Below are 20189 nucleotides of genomic sequence, written 5' to 3'. Positions count from 1 at the left end.
TATATATATATATATATATAATTAGAGATATTTATTATGTTCATGCTGGAATATTCAATTCAAATACTTTCTAACAAGGAAGATGACAAAAAGTTTTAAACCTTAATTGTTTATGTGGATTAAAACAATTCATTTCTTGTATTCATCAATCACCATCCAACTTTGTTCTATATCTTTTGTTTTTTCACCATAAAGTAAACAAAGAGGAGAAGGTTCTTATGTTATATTTCCATGTTATTTACATCAAAATTCTCTTCAATTACATTTCATTTTGGACATGAAGATGATCTCCATGAAATATCTTTGTGTTCTTGTTCTATGTATTTTTGGTTTACTATCTTTGGTTACTTCCATTGGGAATAGTTCCGGAGGGACTGCCGATGGTTCTGAAACATGGGGATATGTTGATGTGCGCCATGGTACGTGTTTAGATTTACATGGATTCATTACTAGCAAAAGTTCATGTTTTAATTTTTGTTGCTTTTGTTATAGGTGCACATATGTTTTGGTGGTTGTATAAGAGTCCTAATAAACCCAAACATTCAACCAAACCATGGCCTACAATTCTGTGGCTCCAAGGAGGCCCTGTAAGTACTATTCATACATCACCTTGATAAACATGACCCACATTCACACAAACTAGTTCAAATGACTTGCAACAATGCCGCATATGCTCTTTCAAATTATGAACGACCACTTGCACTAGCAAGTGTATTCTTGGGTCCAGATTTAAATAAAAGAAGGCGTTAACATTTATTCTTTACTTATTGTATATATTTAGTAGTTAATTTATTATATTAATCTAATACTGTATTAATCTCTAATTTAGATCTTATTAACATTTGTTTAACTAACTTCTACATTATAAATAAATCAAAAGATTTGGAATATTAATTTTGATCACATGTCTTTGCGAATTTCTTTTTGTGACATCCCTAGCTGTTCCTTTTCTGTATTGTGGTTTTGCTATAGCTAGCATTTAGTTTAAAAAAAAAAAAAATAGTTGTTGATATTTCCAGAAAAAACCACTTTTTGTGACATTTTGCCAAATATCATTTTCTTATAATTTAGGTTTTCTTTTTACATAATCTAGAAAAATTACACATTGAATTTTTTAAATAAGTTTTATAAGAGTTGAAAATATTGATTCCTAATTTATGGGGATTAATTTTGGGGAATTGATTTGAAGGAATGATTTGGGCAATTTTAAATGAATATAAATTCAAATTAGTTAATTAATATCATAGCAAAAGGACGTAATTTCCTTTTTTGTTTTTTTTCATATATATCATATATGGGCATTAAAATTTTACTATTTATCCTTTTGACAATTCAGGTTTTTAAATAAGTGAGTTTGCACAAAGGATCTATTGAATTGTTCATTGTAGTATTTTACATTCATTTCTTTCAATAGGTATCTTTATTAGTATATAGAATTATAGATTGAAATACTTACATATTCATCATTTAAGTTGTATTTAATTCGAAATTTTATCTTAAATGATTAATATTTAAACCTTAATCAAAACCCGTATAATACACGAATCTTACACCTAGTTACGCTAATATAAGAGTGATGATAAAGTATTGATGGCACATGATTTTAGATTAACTGTAGAAGCTGATATGTCATAACTAATATCTCCACCGCAAAACACTGTTTAAGTGGATAATATCGCCAAAAGAATCTAGTAGTTAGTCAACTAATTTAACTTCCACCACACTTTTTCTAAATTTAATGGATAGATGACTTAATCTCTAAGATATATGTAGCTCTTTTACTCGATGAAAAAACGACTTAATAAGTAAGGTTATGAAGTTTTCACTGAATAACTATTAGTTTTTACTTTTTACAAATTACTTCTTTTCATTTTTTCACTTTCATTTCCCATGTGTGTTGTCAATCCTTTTTTCAAATCTTTTTTAAACATCTATTCAGACGAAATTTAATGGAAAAAAAAAAAAAGGAAACACTGCCTTGTCATGCGCTATGAAGGACCAAATTAATACTTTGATAGCTACAAGTTCTAGTTGTTAATGGTGCTTATTCATACCAGGGTGGTTCCGGTGTTGGTTTTGGAAATTTTGGAGAACTCGGACCCTTAGATGTTGATTTGAAGCCAAGAAAATCAACATGGCTTCAGAAAGCAGATCTCTTGTTTGTGGTATGTTTCGAGTATCCTATTTAACACTATGATCACGATGTGCCTAAAAACCGAAAAGCTTATAAGATTAAGTCATGTCCTTTCTGATTCTCAGGATAGCCCAGTTGGGACTGGGTATAGTTATGTGGATAACGATAACTTGTTTGTCACAACCGATGTTGAAGCAGCAATAGATGCGACAACATTGTTGAAAGCGATCCACAATGGAAACCAGACCACTATAATGTCTCCACTTTATATTTTCGCTGAATCTTATGGAGGTAAATTCGCAGTGACCCTTGCACTTGCTGCTCTACAAGCTATCGAAAAGGGGGAACTTAAGCTTCAACTTGGAGGTACTTCATTTTTGCAAAATATATAATTCCGGAGCTTTTCCTTTTGAAGTATATATATGGTATTTGCTCACTACAAGAAAATTATTACATATTCCATAACTAGATAGCAGAATATATAGTTATCTATATCCTTCGAGTTTTTTGCAATAAACTATTCATATTCTTTGTAAAAGTAACATGTGGGGAATTATAAATGCTTAAAACATCATATGGAGAAATGTTTTTGGTCAAAAAATTGTGTGTTATAGCATTTCAGTCTTTCATTTTTTGTTTTTATTTTATGAAACAGTGATTTGGTTGAAACAAAAAATCGTGTATAATGACTTGAAAAGTTAACTGAAAGAAACTTGTGGTTGTTGTATGATGATATAGGTGTTGCGTTGGGCGATAGTTGGATTTCTCCCGAAGATTTCGTGGTAAGTGCCCTCATTTGGTTACAAATATAATGTGTGTTTTTTTTTTTAACTATCTGCAATAACAATTTAACAAACCATTTTTTGTAGTTTTCATGGGGTCCGTTACTTAAAGACGTGTCAAGGATTGATGATGTTGGTTTGAATCAATCGAATAGGTTAGACCAAAAACTTACATATGTTGGAAACAAGAACCTGTAAAAGTGTCGCGAAAAGTATCTGATATATACGTTGTTTGTGCAGTTTAGCTTTAAAGATTCAGCAGCAGATAGCAGACAAACAGTTTGCAAAGGCAACAGACACATGGAGGGATCTCGAGGATGTCATCCTTGATAGCAGCAATGGTGTGGTACGATAGACATTGTTTAGTTATTTTTCTTGACACATGTAATTTAACGTCAAAATGTTGGAATTTTAGGACTTCTACAACTTTATGTTGGATGGGGAAAATGATCCAACTTCCCTGACAACAAAAATATCAAGAGGATTTGGAAAGAAGCCTTATGCTATGGTCTCGGAAGCCAATGCAAATGATCTGGATTCCGTCATGAATGGTCCAATTAGACAGAAGCTCAAAATCATTCCCACTAACGTGGAGTAAGACTTAAAAATTAAAACCATTATAAATAGTTTTTGTATGATTTGATTATTTATATTTATCATTGTAATGATAATCTATGGCTTGTAGATGGGGAGGACAAAGTGATGGTGTGTTTCTAGCCATGGAAGGAGACTTCATGAGACCAAGAATCGCGGAGGTAAAGTTTCCAACTATTCGACTTTTATGACACACTTTGTGTTGCATATATGGTGTTGAAATATTTAATTACCACATCAGAAAATACCAAAAGATTCAGCCTCGGTTTCACTTTTAACAGGTTGATGAGCTTTTGTCAAAGGGTGTAAATGTGACTGTATACAACGGACAGGTGTGAAAATATTGCCAAGTTATTGGAATTATCTTGTTGAGATGCAAAGACTCATATTTTTAGTAACTTATGTGACAGATTGATCTAATATGTGCAACTAAGGGGACAGAAGCATGGATCAATAAACTCAAGTAATTAATTATACACCACTTTTCGTAACTACTCAACTAATGGTTGCTAAAATGCTGGTTTGTGTTATGGGTCAGGTGGGATGGTTTATCGACATACTTGAATCTTAATCGGACTCCATTATACTGTGGTGAAGATAAGAGCACCACAAAAGGATTCTTTAAGTCATATGAGAACTTTGCCTTCTACTGGATTCTTGGAGCTGGCCATTTTGTAAGTCTTTTTCTTCGGCTATTCTTAACTTTTAATGTTTAATCGTCTAGACCAATGAATGACTGATGGTTTGATCATCTAGACCACTAGTAGTCTGGATTCTAATCCGGTTTGTTTCCAAAAGTAAGCATTATTGTAAAACATTATTAATATACAAACATTGTAATTCGTAAATTGTGATTAGTAAAATCTAAACAAAAAATTGCAAGAATAAAAATAATACAGAAAATCGAATATTACATTATTTACATGTAAACGTTATACATGACAAAAGGTGCATCATCTAAATTTATTATTATAACTTTACAAACAAACACATTATGCATATCTTTTATAGATGAAAAAAATAACAGAAATGGATAAAACCTTACTGTTGGAGAAAAAATCATTATATATATATATATATATATATATATATATATATATATATATATATATATATATATATATATGAAACATTTTTTCTTTCACCATATTCATTTGAAACTTATTTGTTTATTTCATTTTATCAAATTCATTTGAAACTACCATGACTTTTCAATTTTTTCTAATAATAGTTATAAATTGGTTAATAAGGTTAAATAAATATCAAATCCAAAGTATAATCACATATAAATTAAATTTTAATATTAAAATAATATACTTACTTTTACTTATTAAGTGATTTTTTTGAACTTTAACATATTATACTTAATTTATTAGTTTTAATATATTATTGGATGTAAACCATTATCATTTTAAATATACAATTTTGGAACAATTTGTATAAAATACTTTAATTATTAATTTGTATATAACATTACAGGGTCAACTAAAATATAAATTTTAGTTTAACTTAATCAACCCAAACAATATTTTGTAAATAGTTAAAAGTGATTAATTATAGTGTTTTTTTAATAATGGTTATAAATTGGTTAATAAGGTTAAATAAATATGAAACCTAAAGTGTAAATATAAATATACTCAATTTTAAAATAATATCTTCACTTATACTTATAAAGTTATGTATTTAATTTTAAACATATTATACTTAATTTATTAGAATTAATATATTGTTGTATGTAAACCATAATCAGTTTAAAGCTACAACTTTTGAACAGTTTGAACAAAATACTTAAATTGTTATTTTAAATATAACATTACAATTTCAACTTAAATATAAATTTCAGTTCCACTTAAAAGACCAAAGAATATTTTGTAAATAATTAAAAATGATAAATTTTTGTGATAAATGCAAAAACTAAATTAAAATCTCAAATTAGCTAAAATATTATTTTCTAGGGATTTTCTAATATGTGCCCTAAGGGCACACATAAAAAGTATTAATTATGAAAAATATTACCATAATTAAATTTGAAATACATTTATTATGGAAATTATTAATGCACTTCACATTTAGTTATGGTAATATTTCTTATTATTAATGTATTTTATAATTAATTATAGTAATATATAACATCAATTAATGCTTCTTATATATGCCCTTAGGGCACATATTAGAAAATTCCTATTTTCTAAAGATATTGTTATAATCGTTAAAACTTTTCAAATAAGTAGCTTAAAATAACTTACAATAACAATTGTAAAAAGTAACTCTATAAAAATGATTATATTATTACCTTTAAAATCAAAAAAACAATGTTTGATGTTTTAAATAATTATAATAATAAAAATTAAAACATCAAGCAAAATAAATTTTAAAAAAATAATTGAGAATAACAACTATAAATAAAATTAAACCATATATTATATTTAAATTTATTCATCTATAACTCATAGATAGAAGTTATTCAAACGAATGAGATTATGCAGTTATAATAAATGTATATATTATCATATAATTCCAAATAATCAATACATTATATCAATTTAGTATACGAATTATTATATCAAATTTAACAACAACATTATTGTTATATTAAAAAAAACATATATTTGTAAAAACTTCAACTATATAGGTGTTTCTGTGCAACGTGCGGACATTCGACTAGTTTATGTTATATAAATGCTTGAATAAAACCTTACAGTTCCTACCCTTCAAAAAAAAAAGTCCATTAGTTTCACGTGAGACTAGAAACTTGTCACAAGTTGTATTATTTTCGACAATATTATGTGACTAATATATATATGTTTATGGAATCCAGGTTCCGGTTGATCAGCCATGTGTGTCTCTAGAGATGGTGGGTAGTGTCGTGAATACACCTAGCGTCTAACCATCAGTCATCTATGTACTGTGGGAAGATTGCAGTTTTGGATTCAGGAAGTAATTTAAAGTACGTTGTATTTGTTTATATTGTTACGAAAGAAAAAAAAACGAATAAGGTTGTTCGTAAATGTGTAGTAACAATAGTGTGTCAAATGATTTACTTTAGTACTTGTATTGCTCATCTAATCTTTTTGGACACAAACGTAGATCGTTGATTGCAATAAAAGAGCTTGGAAACGATCAAATGCTTTAGCCATTTGAGATAGGGCAAACGTCATATTAGCCAATCAAACTTATCGTGTTTGTTTTAAAAGGTCACTTCACTTTTTCTTTTTTTTTTGTACATTAGGGGAATGAACTCTCGTTTTCCTGTTTTAAAACATCCTTATGTGACTTGATACCGGGTAATCCTGTAAAATGCATGCCTTGACCACTGTTTGACCAATCAGAATGATCCTTCTACATCTCGTACACGTTCAATTGATGACTACCCAAAGTAAATGGGCATATACCCGAATTGATAACCTCCACAAGTTGAATCCGACATCGTCAATGGCAACGATGCAAACTCTTCTGCGTTGAGCTTAAAGCAAGATAGCTCAAAAGTGTTGGGAACCCAATTCGGATGCACCATCTCTACTGGCGAAGCAACCCTACCGGTACCGAAAATCAAATCCGATTCTACTTGTTTTTTTCTTGGCTTTTCCGATTCTTCTTCGCTAACATAAACAACAAACCAATTTCTGGTCAACGTCTTCATTTCGGTCACTAGAGGGTTGTTGAGTAGAAATAAATTCATCTAAAATCTTCCATTTCCATATCTCAGAAGAATAGATTTGAATATGAAATTGGTCCTCCTTAGGCTTAACAAAATTAACACAAACAAATTTAAAGTGGACACAATCTGTTCGATGAAATGTCAGACCTATCAAAACGGATATTTTTACCAACATCCTTGCCTCCAAGAACCGATGGGATGATTACAAACTGTCTGGTGGTGGGTCACTCAAAACATGGGTAACGGGAATTCGGAGAAGGTGTTCACCATTTTTTTTTTTTTTTTGGATATGGTGTTCTGGGTTTTTTTTTTTTTTTTTTTTTTGATATGGTGTTCACCATTTATGGAGTGAAGTTGAAGAAGAGATGTATTTAAAGGGTACTAGTTCCGATTGATTGAAAGATTTTGGTATAAGAAACCGAAATGAGGCTACAATGAGATTAAAACCTATTATAGTGGGTTAAGTGACCTTTTTAACATATTAAACGAGATTTCATTCCCTTAATGTACAAAAAAAAATCGTAACCTTTTAAAACAAACATGATAAGTTTGATGGGCTAATATGACATTTTCCCTTTGAGATATTAATAGTTAAATAATCAGTTTGTTAAATACTGAAATAAGATGATCAAAACGAACATCTTGTGTGTGTGTGTGTGTGTGTGTGTGTGTGTGTATATATATATATATATATATATATATATATATATATATATATATATATAGGGGTGAGATCAGTTGACAACTCATATTTCATGAAAACCCGAGAACTAAAAGTGGAGCGTTAGATAAAAACTAATTCATTAAATGCACGATCGTAATCTTCCCAACCTTATTTAACGTTTAATTTTTTGTGTTACTGAAAATATTAATAGAAACGTCTTAAAAGTTACATAAAAAATCAAATTTTACGATTTAAAAAAATAGTATTTTTCAAATTTTACTAAAAAAGTACCGATTTGTAGTTTTTTTTTATAATAGAAAACATGAATTTTTGATGAAAAAAAAACTGAAAAAATATATATATATATTTTTTTAAAAACTGCAATTTTTTTAAAAGTATTTAAAAACCAATAAAAAATTTTAAAAAACTAGAATATTTAAAAAAATACTACAACTTTTTAACCAAAAAAAATCAACATTTTTTTACAAATATATATATATATATATATATATATATATATATATATATATATATATATATATATATATATATATATATATATATATATATATACTATAATATTTGTAAGGAAATCAAAAAGAAACTTATTTTATTTACTAATCTTTAAACACAATATAATAAGTATTGTATTCGATACAAAATTAAATATAAAAATAAAAAATGCAACAAAATTTCAAAGCTTTTCATATCTTCGTGTTAATATTTTCATATTTTCTTCATTTTATCCTTTTTTACCACTTCAATATTCACTACAATTTCTTCCAAATCTACAAGAAAATTAAAAAAATAAAAATGATTGATGCAAAAATACTCACAAAAATACATATGTGATTAAATGTGAATCATGTGTAATTCATATGTGAATTATATGTGAATCACATGTAATTCATATGTGAATTACATCTTAATCATATATAATTTACATGTAAATCACATGTAATTCATATGTGAATTATATATGAATCACATATAATTTATATGTGATTTACCTATGAATCACATGTAATTCATATGTGAATTACATGTGATTTACATGTGAATCACATGTAATTCATATGTGAATTACACGTGATTCCTATGTAAATTAAATGTGATTTACATGTGAATCACATGTAATTCATATGTGATTCACTTGTGATCGTTCAATAAAATTAACTTTTTTCAACATATAAAAATTAAAAAAAAAATGTATCACTAGAATTGTAAAATAATAGAGTAAGGAAAAAAGAAAAAAAATACACAATTACTTGTATAAGGCCTGATTTCATTCACATTCTTGTGCATTCACTCTTCATTCCACCATTACAACATAATAAGCTTTATAAAAGTTGATTTTTTTCCTTTCGTCCACCCCACAATCTTTTCTACACTTCGGTTCTCATGGAGCTGCTCGTGAAAATCCAATCAACAGTTACATCAATAACAATTTTAGTATAATAGTACTATAATGTAACAAAATAAGATTGAAGCTATAATTTAAAGCAAATAACACAAATTAGCGAGCAAGACGATGAATCCCGATTTTAATAAGAATGAGTTTGAATTTAGAATATTTATCCTTCCTGTTCCTTTCTAAGTGCTTTTTAATTGCAACTGGCTTCTTGATCAGGCGGTATAAATCCTAAAAGATTCCTGGAGAAAGCCCTGTAAAACTAGTAAACAAAACAGATTAATACAAATGAAAGAATAAAATTAAGATAGCAATAAGATTATAAGAATGATGATGCTTACCATATGCTTTGAGAATCTTGAGAATCTTGCTCCCCGTTATGCTATTCACCTGAGCAATACCATGGGAATCACGAAGAATAACACCGATATGGGATACGGTGAGTCCTTTTTTTGCAAACTTACAGATGTTTTCCTGGACATGAAAGAGTATTAAGAGAACGCACAAACAATTTCAGTTAAAAGAGAAAAAAGAAACCGAAAAAAAAACTATGAATTGAAGATAACAGATAATGTACCTGTCGATAGTCACAGACGAATCAATTCATGGTCAAATCATCTTCAATGGAGTTTGTTATGTTGGATAAGATAATGGAAACTCGGGAATAGATTAGATATATTGAAATTGAAGAACCATCGCTGCCTTGGAACTCCTCAATGAACAGTATCGGTTGATTGAAACTTATATGGATCCTATCATCGAAGTATTTTTGCAAACGATTCCTTTACATCAGGGGATGGATCAGCCATTCTATCCCCGTGAACTGTCAAAATCGATGAAACTAAGAGAATGTGCTTACAGATTCTAGTATTCTATACACTGAGAGAAGATAGACGAGACTCATTCCAACAACCTTCTTGCCAAATCCAATATACCCATCGCCATCGTTTTCTGTATGTTCTCCAAATCCTTGAACTTCGTCTTCTTTGTTTCCAATTCTCTGCAAGTCTTCAGACTAAAAAAGGTATGCCAATTGCAATCTCTTTCTCTGACCTAAATCCTGGATATCCTCCTCGTGGACACTCATCGGATGATATCCAAACCTTAAATCGATCTTGAAAAACCAAGATGCCCCCTGAAGTTGGTCGAACAAATCGTCGATCCTCGGAAGTGGATAACGGTTCTTGACAGCCAGCTTGTTCAACTCCCGGTAATCAATGCACATCCGGTGTGAACCATCAGTTTTCTTGACAAAAAGGTCGGCACTGCCAACGGCGAGCTACTCAGTCTGATAAATCCGTTCCTTAAAAGCTCCTGGATTTGTGAGTATAACTCCTGCATCTCTTTTGGTGCAAGGCGATTAGGTGCCTTCGTTATGAGCGCCACTCCCAAAACCAAATCAATATAGAACACCCGGTAACTCCTTGGGAAAAACATCCAGAAACTCACTCACTATCGGAACCTCGGTGATAAAACTTGGTTTCACGGTAGCAACCCACATATCTGCTACATACACTAAAAAGCCCATATAACCCTACTGTAAACTCTGCCTCACCCTGGTAGCAGAGAGAAGGCTGGCCCAGATCTGGTACCCTCGCCATACACTGTAAGCAATCCCCACTGGGGTCTCGTATAGTCACCAACTGATGCTAGCAGTCGATCACTGCTCCAAAACGGCTCAACTAATCTATGCCCACGATGACACAAACATCACCCATCATAATCGGTACCAGATCAATCGGAATCTCGACACCAAAAATCTCCAGCACACATCCTCGAAATACACTAGTGGAAAAAACCACATGCTCGTCAGCTATAGAAACCCTCAGAGGTCGACTCAATGCCTCACGTTGAATACTGATGTGACGACTAAAAGCTAAAGATACAAAGGATCGACTCACACCCAAGTCAAATAACACCAAAGCAGGTACAAAACTCACAAGAAATGTACCTAAATACAACATAAAATAAGCACAGTAAATCTCAACATAACTATATAAGGAAATATGTACTATCCACGACATCAGGTGTTGCACGGACCTTCTCTGTTGTCAGCTGAAAAGATCTCCCACGAGCCCTTGGAACCTCGGCCTTCACCGGCCGAACATCAGTAGCACGCCAAGTAGCAGGAGTGGAACCCTGGGCTGATCCCCGAATGAGCTGAGGGCACTCGGGCTTCGATGGTCGGTCTGATTACAGTAAAAACAAACTGCAAATCCTTAAGGCAATCCTTCGCCATATGCCCCTCCTTGCCACATTTGTAGCAAATCCTTGACCGACAAGATCCCTCATGACTCTTTCCACACTTGCCACAAGTGCGACCCTTCTGGCCTCCTGATCTCGAATCGGTAGGCTTAGCTCGCTTCGATGCCGGTTGCGACTAGATCGGCCTCCAATCTCTCTCTTGAGACACTGCCTCCTCCTTGGCCTGAGTCTCCAACTCGATCTCCTTCCTCCTGGCATTTTCCTGAAGCTCGACAAATGTCCGATAAGACGAGTTCACCATGAAATCTCGAATATCCCTCCTCAGAATGCTCAAATACCGGCTCATGCGTGTCTGCTCAGTAAGCACGTGATCAGGGCAGAACAACGCCCTCTCGTGAAACATCCGCGTAATCTCAGTCACCGACTTTGTCTTCTGCTTGAGAGATAGAAATCCTGGTCTAACCGTTCCCTCTCCACCAAGGGAACATACTCATCTCAGAACATCGATGTAAACCTCGCCCAAGTCATTGTAGTGTGCTTTGCAGGAGTAAACTGGTTGTCACAAACTTCCACCAGCCCTTCGCTCCCAAGCGAAGCTGGTTCAGTGTGAATCGTACCCTCAAATGCTCTTGGCAAGAATAGGTATAGAAACACCCCTCGATATCAGTGATCCACCTCATCGCGGAAATCGGATCCTAAGTCTCATCAAACTCTGGTGGCTTCTTGTTGCTGAATTCTCGACACAGCAATGAGTCACCACCCTGTGGCTTGGCAGTAGCGACAGCTACAGTGGCTGCAGCAGCAGCCGCCTCAGAAACTGCAGCATATCACTAGTCAAACGTCTCGATCAAAGTAGTCTTAATATACCCATACATATCTAGAATAAAACATCTCTTGTATGGTTGCGGCCACCTCATTACGAATCATCCTGCGAATCTCATCATTGCCAACTCCATTGCTCTCGGGGTTGTGGCGCGTACCCATCATGATGTCTCTGAAACACAACACAAAATCATCAGATAATCGCTCGAGTATACTCACACTCGATCACTCTCCCATAATTGCTCCTTAGAATCCTAATGATTCTTACTTGGACTACCTACAAATGCGGTGATTTCAGTAGTACGGGCCCAATACTACATTCCACACCAACATGTATTCACCCCAAGTCCTCCTCCTAGAATACCAATTCACAAGTACTCTGTATCTCACAAATGACAGACTACTATCTCAGTAGACTACTCGCATGCTCATCTAAGTATCTCTCCTAGATTAACTCTCAACTCAGAACACAACACATACTCACGGCAAATAACAAACAACACTGATCAATGGCATCTCCTAGGCTAAGGCATCACAAATCAGGCAACTCTAGCCCTAGAATATGAAATATCTAACCTATTCTCTAACATGCATTTCTAATATCTCATAAATATTTCATAAAACAATTAAGTAAGGGTATTTTGGGAAATCACCGCTTAGGCTCAGGCTGATTGTACACACCACTCCAACACGTTTTCTCTTAAAGCTCTTTCTCGTTTTAGAAAAATCATTTCTTTTGAAATGCTTTCTTAAATCCTCAGTTTGAGTCCAAACACACCTAGAGGTGCATCTGAATCCCCCAAACCAAGGCCCTGATACCAACATGTAACGATGTAAATTTTTCAAACCAAAATTTTCATTTTCAAACACAAATAAACACATGTCACATTTCTCAAAAATCTCAAGTATCAAACATAAACACATTTTTCAAAAATTATTTATCACAAATCAAGGATCCTCCAAAATCATATCTCCAATGCGAGTGTGTGTACAATCAAGTCGGGGCCTTCCCGCAATCCTTGGAAGTACCTGAAACACATAACACATAACATGGTAAGCACAAACATAGTGAGTTCCCCAGAATACCACACACATCACATTAGCCACTCGAGGCTAACTCAATACAACCCTTCGGTCAGTGCATCTTAGTGGAGACCCTCCTGTCCCATAACTAGGGTGGACCCTCCGATCCTAACTCGACAAGCTCATAATAATAATGCTCAGCATAAATCACAAAGTCATACTGCATGATATATCAAAATACCCAATATAAAACATAAGACCTTCTAGTCACACATAGATACCACTCATGGTAAGTATGGTGACAAGAGTCACCTCATAAGCAAGCAAGTAAAGGTCTCGTACTTAGAAATCTTGAACTAGCCTCCGCCTAATACACATGATAATTATCTCTAATTAATACTCTACTCATACTCAAAATACACCAAGGGTTGTTCTTTCTCTCTCTCTCTCTCTAACTCTTGGTATAGGCAGAAGACCATTTTACCCCTTCATGGTCTCCACTATCCATATTTGACAAAACTCTAAAGTCAACAGAAAGCAAACTCGAGTCAGTAGTCCATGTTTGACTCGATGCCGAGTGTACCCATGTGACTCATCGAGTCCACTCGTTATCCTCAGAAGTCTTGTGAAGCTTCAACTCAGATCATTGAGTTGACCTCCAACTCTCTGAGTTATCGCATGATGATGCTCATCATGACAAACCCAAACCGACTCGTCGAGTCGGTCATGGACTCTACGACTTCATTTAAACTCTTTCTCATTCAGATCGTTTCAAGGCAGAAAACCTTCCCAAACTCTAGATCTAAACTCCTAGGGCTCATTTATCACGTAAAGCCATGAGCTTTACGTCCATGCATGGCACTTAGGGCTTGAAATTCCAAGAACATGCTTTATTATGGGTTTTTCACTCAAGATCTCTATTATGGCTAAATAAAGTAGGAATCTTTGGACTCTAAGGATCTTACATGGTCCAGATCTGAAGTCCAAACCTCTATATAAACTCAAATCACTCAAAGTCCTAATGTTAGATGGAAAAAGACCTAAACTCCAAAAATCATGAGATCTACACAATAAAATGAGAAAGGTGCAAACTTTTTACCTTTCACAGAAGCTCTAGGATGAAATAACCACGGATCTAACAACCCCTTCTTGTCCCTTGGCTTAGATTCGTTCCCTTATCTTCAAAAGATGCACCAAACACTCAAAGTTAGCTTAAATACTCCCTCTTAGCTCAATGGCCGAATAGGGTTTTTCTCTCAATGAAGATGGGGAACTGGTGATCCGCAAATGAAGCTATAAGTTTCCTTAAATAGGCCCTAAACTGGAGGATTTTGGTCATTAATCCCATGTGGCCAAACACAACTCTACTCGACGAGTTGTAGCACCAACTCGTAGAGTTGCACAATAGGTTTCAAAATGAATAAATAAATAATATACCTAGGGGTCCGGATGTTAAATATAGTATGTCGCTATTATAGATGAAAATTAATGTTGTTATTATGGATATTAAAAATAAATTGCTATTATGAGTAGTAAGTACTTATATTATGTAACATCCGAAAAATACAACCAATTTAAATTTTTCAAAACAACCTGATTTTCATTAAAATGTTTACAAAAAGGTTTTCAATACAAGTCATTAGAGTATTCCCAGAATCATATTGCTACAAAATCATGAGGAGCGGTACGATCGCGCCTTCGCCTTGCCACAGTCTCCTGAAGAACCTGAAAAACATTAAACCACAACTGTAAGCACGAAAGCTTAGTGAGATACCCCCAAAATACCAACCACGTATACGCCCTTCCAGGCTACGACCTTCCGGTCCAAAACATATAAAACATACATAACATAACAGAACATAGAACAGCCATGCATATCGGGTCTACCGTGTGACTGGTCCGCCGTATCGGGCCTTTAGTCCAACGGATCCATCCTCCGGGTCTAGTTATGTCCTTCGAGTCTACAGTGGGGTTGGTCCGCCCGCATCAGGCCTTCAACGCACCTGGTCCACTCTCCGAGTCTACAGTGTGACTGGTCCGCCCGCATCGGGCCTTCCGTCGGCCTAGTCCACTCTCCGAGCCTCGGCACGTTTGGTCCGCCCTCGTGGGGCCTACAGCCTATCCGAACTGCTCGCTGGGCCTTCGGAACAACCGGTCCGCCCTGGGTATCTTGGCCTACAGCACAAAGCAGGACCCGCCTCAACCCATCTCCAGTTCAAACAACCATGTGCACAAAACATACATTCATATAACAGTCATAGTCAACAAACCGAACAAGCAGATCACATAGCATATCATTACCCTAACCGGGTTACCGACCTAACCGGTCACTAGCATAACATCACTCTGTATATCGGAAAAACTGACCTTAACAAGGCCTCCTAGCATGTACCATCCTAGCAACCAGGATGCAGACACATCAAACAATAACATAATAACCATAACCGAATCTCAATACAATAAAGGGCCGGCCTTGGTGCCTTGGACCCTGTTGATATAGTGAGGATAACTTACCTCGAAACTGTCGGCTGACAAGATAAGATCCCGCTGCTCCGAACTCTGGCACGAACTCCTCCACTAAACATCAAAACATACAACTCAATAAATACCCTTAATTACCAAAATACCCCTGGGAGACAACTGGTCAACCTTGGACGAGTCAAAGTCAACCCCTGACTGACTCTACTCGCCGAGTCATCCCGATGACTCGCCGAGTCCTTATGCCCAGAAGTTCCCTCAATTAGCGACCCAACTCGCCGAGTCACCCCAAGACTCGTCGAGTCCAACAACTCTGAGTCCACTCGCACCCAACTCACTGAGTCATCCCTTGACTCACCGATTCATCGACTCAACCAGAAATATTGGAACTTCCTCGACAAGACTCGCCGAGTCCAAATGGACTCGTCGAGTCCAAGGCCATCTTCAACCTACTCGCCGAGTTGTTCTTCCAACTCGTCGAGTCCCAGGCCATCTTCAAGCAACTCGTCGAGTCCACCCATGTGACTCGTCGAGTACCACCATTCTGAATCCATACAGAAGCATCTCAGGCCATGCAATTAATCCAAAACATAGATCCAACCTCCTACAATCCATCCATCACGTAAAGTGGCAAACTTTACGTGAATCTAACGAGATCTAAGCCATAATCACCTTAAAACCAAGGTTTGGGACATGGTGGCTTCACTAAGCACTCAAACACAGGAACTTTAATGCACTCTAGGCCTTCAATATTCCAGATCTGAGGTAGCAACCTCAGATCTATCCTCCAAACTCCAAAACATTCCAAGACATACTCCCCACAAACCCCAAAATGATGAAACTAGGAATGCACAGCCTAAGGACGAAGATATTACCTCCAAAAGATGCCTCAATAGCAGCCAAACTCGAATCCAAGCAAAGCCCTTTGATCCAAGCCACTTCTCCTTCAAGATCTCTTCAAACAACACCTCTCCAAGCTCTAATTTGCTCCACAAATGATCTCTCCACGAATTCAGGGTTTCTGGAACTCAAGGGGGGAATAAGGGCGGCTGTGGAGGGGTATAATGCTCTTTATATAGGGCTCAACCCCGAAAATTAGGGTTTTCTCCATACAGCACCTACTCGCCGAGTCCATCCTAGGGACTCGCCGAGTAGGCCACTTGACACGCGACCATGACCGCGACCTGACTCGCCGAGTCAGCCATGGACTCGCCGAGTCATCCTCTAAAACTTACACTTTTAGCCCTTCAACTCTACTCTTGCGATTCCGGGATGTTACATATTAAATTAAAAGTAAAGTACGTTGTTATCATGGTTTAAAGTTGAATTACATTTACTAAATGCACATGTTTGTTTTGCCATTTTTAGGTAAATGAGTTGTGACAACAAGTGTCAAACATGCAACAACCCATGCATCAAAGGCAAAGTCAAATGGATTTGCAAATGCAAAAAGTGAAAATTGAAATGGAATTGAAAGTGCTAAAAAAATTGGCGGCCTTTATGAAACGAATCAACTCGTCTGGTAATCTGCAAAGTAGTTCTTAGTTGTTGTTTTAAAACACTTAATGAATGTTATGTTATTGACTAGTTCTTAGCTTTTGTCATGGTATTGTAATGGTATTTTGAGTATTTGAATGTGTGAATGGTATGTTATTGCCTATTTTAATGTTAATGAATGTAATGGTACTTGACTATTATTTTAATTATTTTTTGGTTTTTTTCAGCAGAAAATTTGGATATTTTTTAAATTATAAACTTAATATAGCAATAGACCGAACCAAGTCCCTCAAGGTACAACCATAGAACTAGAAGCTCATTTTCTCCTTCCATATGGTGTCCCCACCACCTACTCAAACCGGGCACCAACTGTACCCTCCGATAACCACACTCAACAACCGAGAATTACCCATGATGCTTTACTGCTCCAACTCTCATCTTTCACTTGACTCATATGGCTATAAAGCCACGGACCATCGGATTCCCGATCCGAATTCCACTCTATCCATCCCATGACGACCGAAAGACCCATTCTTCCATTTCGGAGCAACTCCCCCGAGTTCTCCTCTCGCAATCATACACACACATGCTGGTCTAGATATAGCACCCTCAGGTGTGGATACCTTGATATACTGATGATATCTTCAAACATCCTTCCAGGATGAACCACTGATACATACCCAGAACCCTGATCAGAATCTCACTGAGAGTCCAAGACTCTTTCTCCGTATCCCTTCCGAATCCCACTCCCTGGCTCTACACCGCGGTATTCCCTCTGCGCCCAGAGCAACATATCAAGTCGAATGAGCTATTATTCCACCGCCGCAACACACTACCCAAAGACCATCGACGGACCACTCCAATCATAACTCTACACTGCCGCTTTCACTTCCGTGAATTCGCACTCCCTTTTTGGAATTCCATTCCTCCCTCTTTCCTTATCAAGGAAACCACTCGTCCGCCCAGTCACCATGACAGGCACCATGGTGCTCATCCCACGCTACATTACCTCCTTAAAGCGTGCCCAACATCCACGCATCACCACTACTCTGACTCTCATCACAGGGACTCTCAAGCCCATGCACTACCTTCACTGCTCAAGATTGCTACCCGGGGCCAGACCTCCCAATGTAATCACACTGCAACATACGCAACCCATAACCTCAATCCGATCCAACAATACTCGCAGAGTCTTCAGCATGACTGGACCGCCTCCCCAGGCCTTCAGCCAATCTGGACCACTCTCAGAACCTTCAGCCAATCTGACTGGACCGTCCTCCGAGCCTTCGGTCTGACTGGTACGCTTACCGGCTTACAGTCTATCCGGACCGCTCAACTAGAATTCATCACTCCGAACCATCCCTTCGGGAAATCCTCCCGTGCATACCGTTCTAGCCCTCTAGGGGTTCCGAACTCTATCTCCATCATACATGCTCGATCCCGGCCTGCTCCCATGCCTTCCTTAATCAACTGCTCTAGGTCTGTATTCCGCCCCGCACGCCTGTTACTCACTCATACGAGCCTGCTCTCGACTGATAGAAATACCGCTGAATTCCCCAAGCAGCTAAACAACCTCTCAGGCCCAACGATCATCCGGAGAATTTCCAATTCTCCCCCACTTAAGACACTGACAGTTAGTCACCGGTCGCCATCACCGATCTCCCCAAGCAACCTTGCAGGAATCAACACATGCACTCAAAAATGTTTTTCACCAGCACCAACAACTTTCATACAATCATGTTCCCATGCTGCACAACCTGCTCGAAAGGAACCCAATCTTCAACTATCAATTCCTCAGACTACAGAATCTAACTGGCCTTCAAACCAACGCCGCATCCGTCACCAATCCTCACAAAGATAATCAACGATAGCTCGAAGTACAAATCCATAACCATAACGATCCTTCAGGGAACAAAAGATACTAAAACGAAATCTTGATCACAACTCGCCAAACCCTCAAGGAACAACGGATACCACACGAAAACCCGAAACGCAATTCAACGAAACCAACAGATAACAATACTCCACAACAATCATAAATAATCAAAACATCAGAAAGAAACATACCCGCAGCAGCAAGCTGAAAAACATGACCCTAAGCCCTTGGGGGCTCCGCTCCACCCTGATCTCCACCTGTGATCCTCAACGTAGCCGGTGCTGGAGCTTGCACCGGTCCTGCAGCAAGCCGTGGACAGTTGACCTTCAAATGTCCAACCTGATGATAATGATAGCATATCCTCAAATCCCGAACCGGCACCGACTGCTGACAATCCCTCGCATAGTGTCCCTCCTTTCCGCACTTGCGGCATGCTCCACCAGACCGACAAACCCCGGCATGACCCCTTCCACACTTTCCACAGACGTGGCCACCCTGATCTCCCATCCTGGAATCAACGGTCTAAGACCGTTTCGTCGCCGGCTGCGACTGAACCGGAGCTTGCCTCAGCTCATGCATTTGTAACTCAATCTCTAACTCACGCCGCCTGGCGGCCTCCTGCAACTCCAGAAAAGTCTCGCACCTCTGCGTAGACACAAACTGTCTGATGTCTCTCTTTAGCATACTCAGATATCGGGACATCTGAGCCTGCTCCGAAGCGAACTCAGGGCAAAACATCGCCCTCTCAGTAAACATCCTGGTGATTTCCGTCACCGATTCCGAATCCTGTTTCAGCTCCAAGAACTCCTGAGCCAACCTCTCCCTCTCGACCTGCGGAACATAACGAGTGCTAAACATCTCTCTGAACCGATCCCATGAAATCGCGGCCCTCTGTGCATCCGAGTACGACCCCGTGGTCAATCTCCACCAATCCTTTGCTCCGAGCCTCAACAGGTTCAAAGCACACCTCACCCACTGATCAGCAGGGCATGAACACGTGAAGAAACATCCCTCCACATCTGATAACCATCTCATAGCAACGATC

At 36.9% G+C, this 20189-nt stretch overlaps 1 protein-coding gene across 1 annotated transcript; it reads left to right on the top strand.

Annotated features, from left to right (window-relative positions):
• The first annotated feature begins 227 nt into the window (after positions 1–227).
• Positions 228–6596, top strand: LOC145030849 (serine carboxypeptidase-like 51). The gene is made up of 13 exons (XM_078979280.1): positions 228–419; positions 493–587; positions 2058–2165; positions 2260–2500; positions 2873–2916; positions 3004–3071; positions 3157–3262; positions 3332–3510; positions 3602–3671; positions 3792–3842; positions 3921–3973; positions 4049–4184; positions 6329–6596. The coding sequence occupies exons 1-13, from the start codon at positions 278–280 to the stop codon at positions 6395–6397; spliced, it is 1362 nt and encodes a 453-aa protein (XP_078835406.1). The 5' UTR covers positions 228–277; the 3' UTR covers positions 6398–6596.
• The last annotated feature ends 13593 nt before the right edge of the window (positions 6597–20189 follow it).

The sequence above is a fragment of the Lactuca saligna genome, chromosome 2 (genome assembly GCF_052625555.1).
Source record: "Lactuca saligna cultivar CGN05327 chromosome 2, ASM5262555v1, whole genome shotgun sequence".
Classification (NCBI taxonomy): Eukaryota; Viridiplantae; Streptophyta; class Magnoliopsida; order Asterales; family Asteraceae; genus Lactuca; species Lactuca saligna.
The sequence above is the reverse complement of the archived record's forward strand: the minus strand, read 5'-3'. Positions and strand labels throughout refer to the sequence as shown.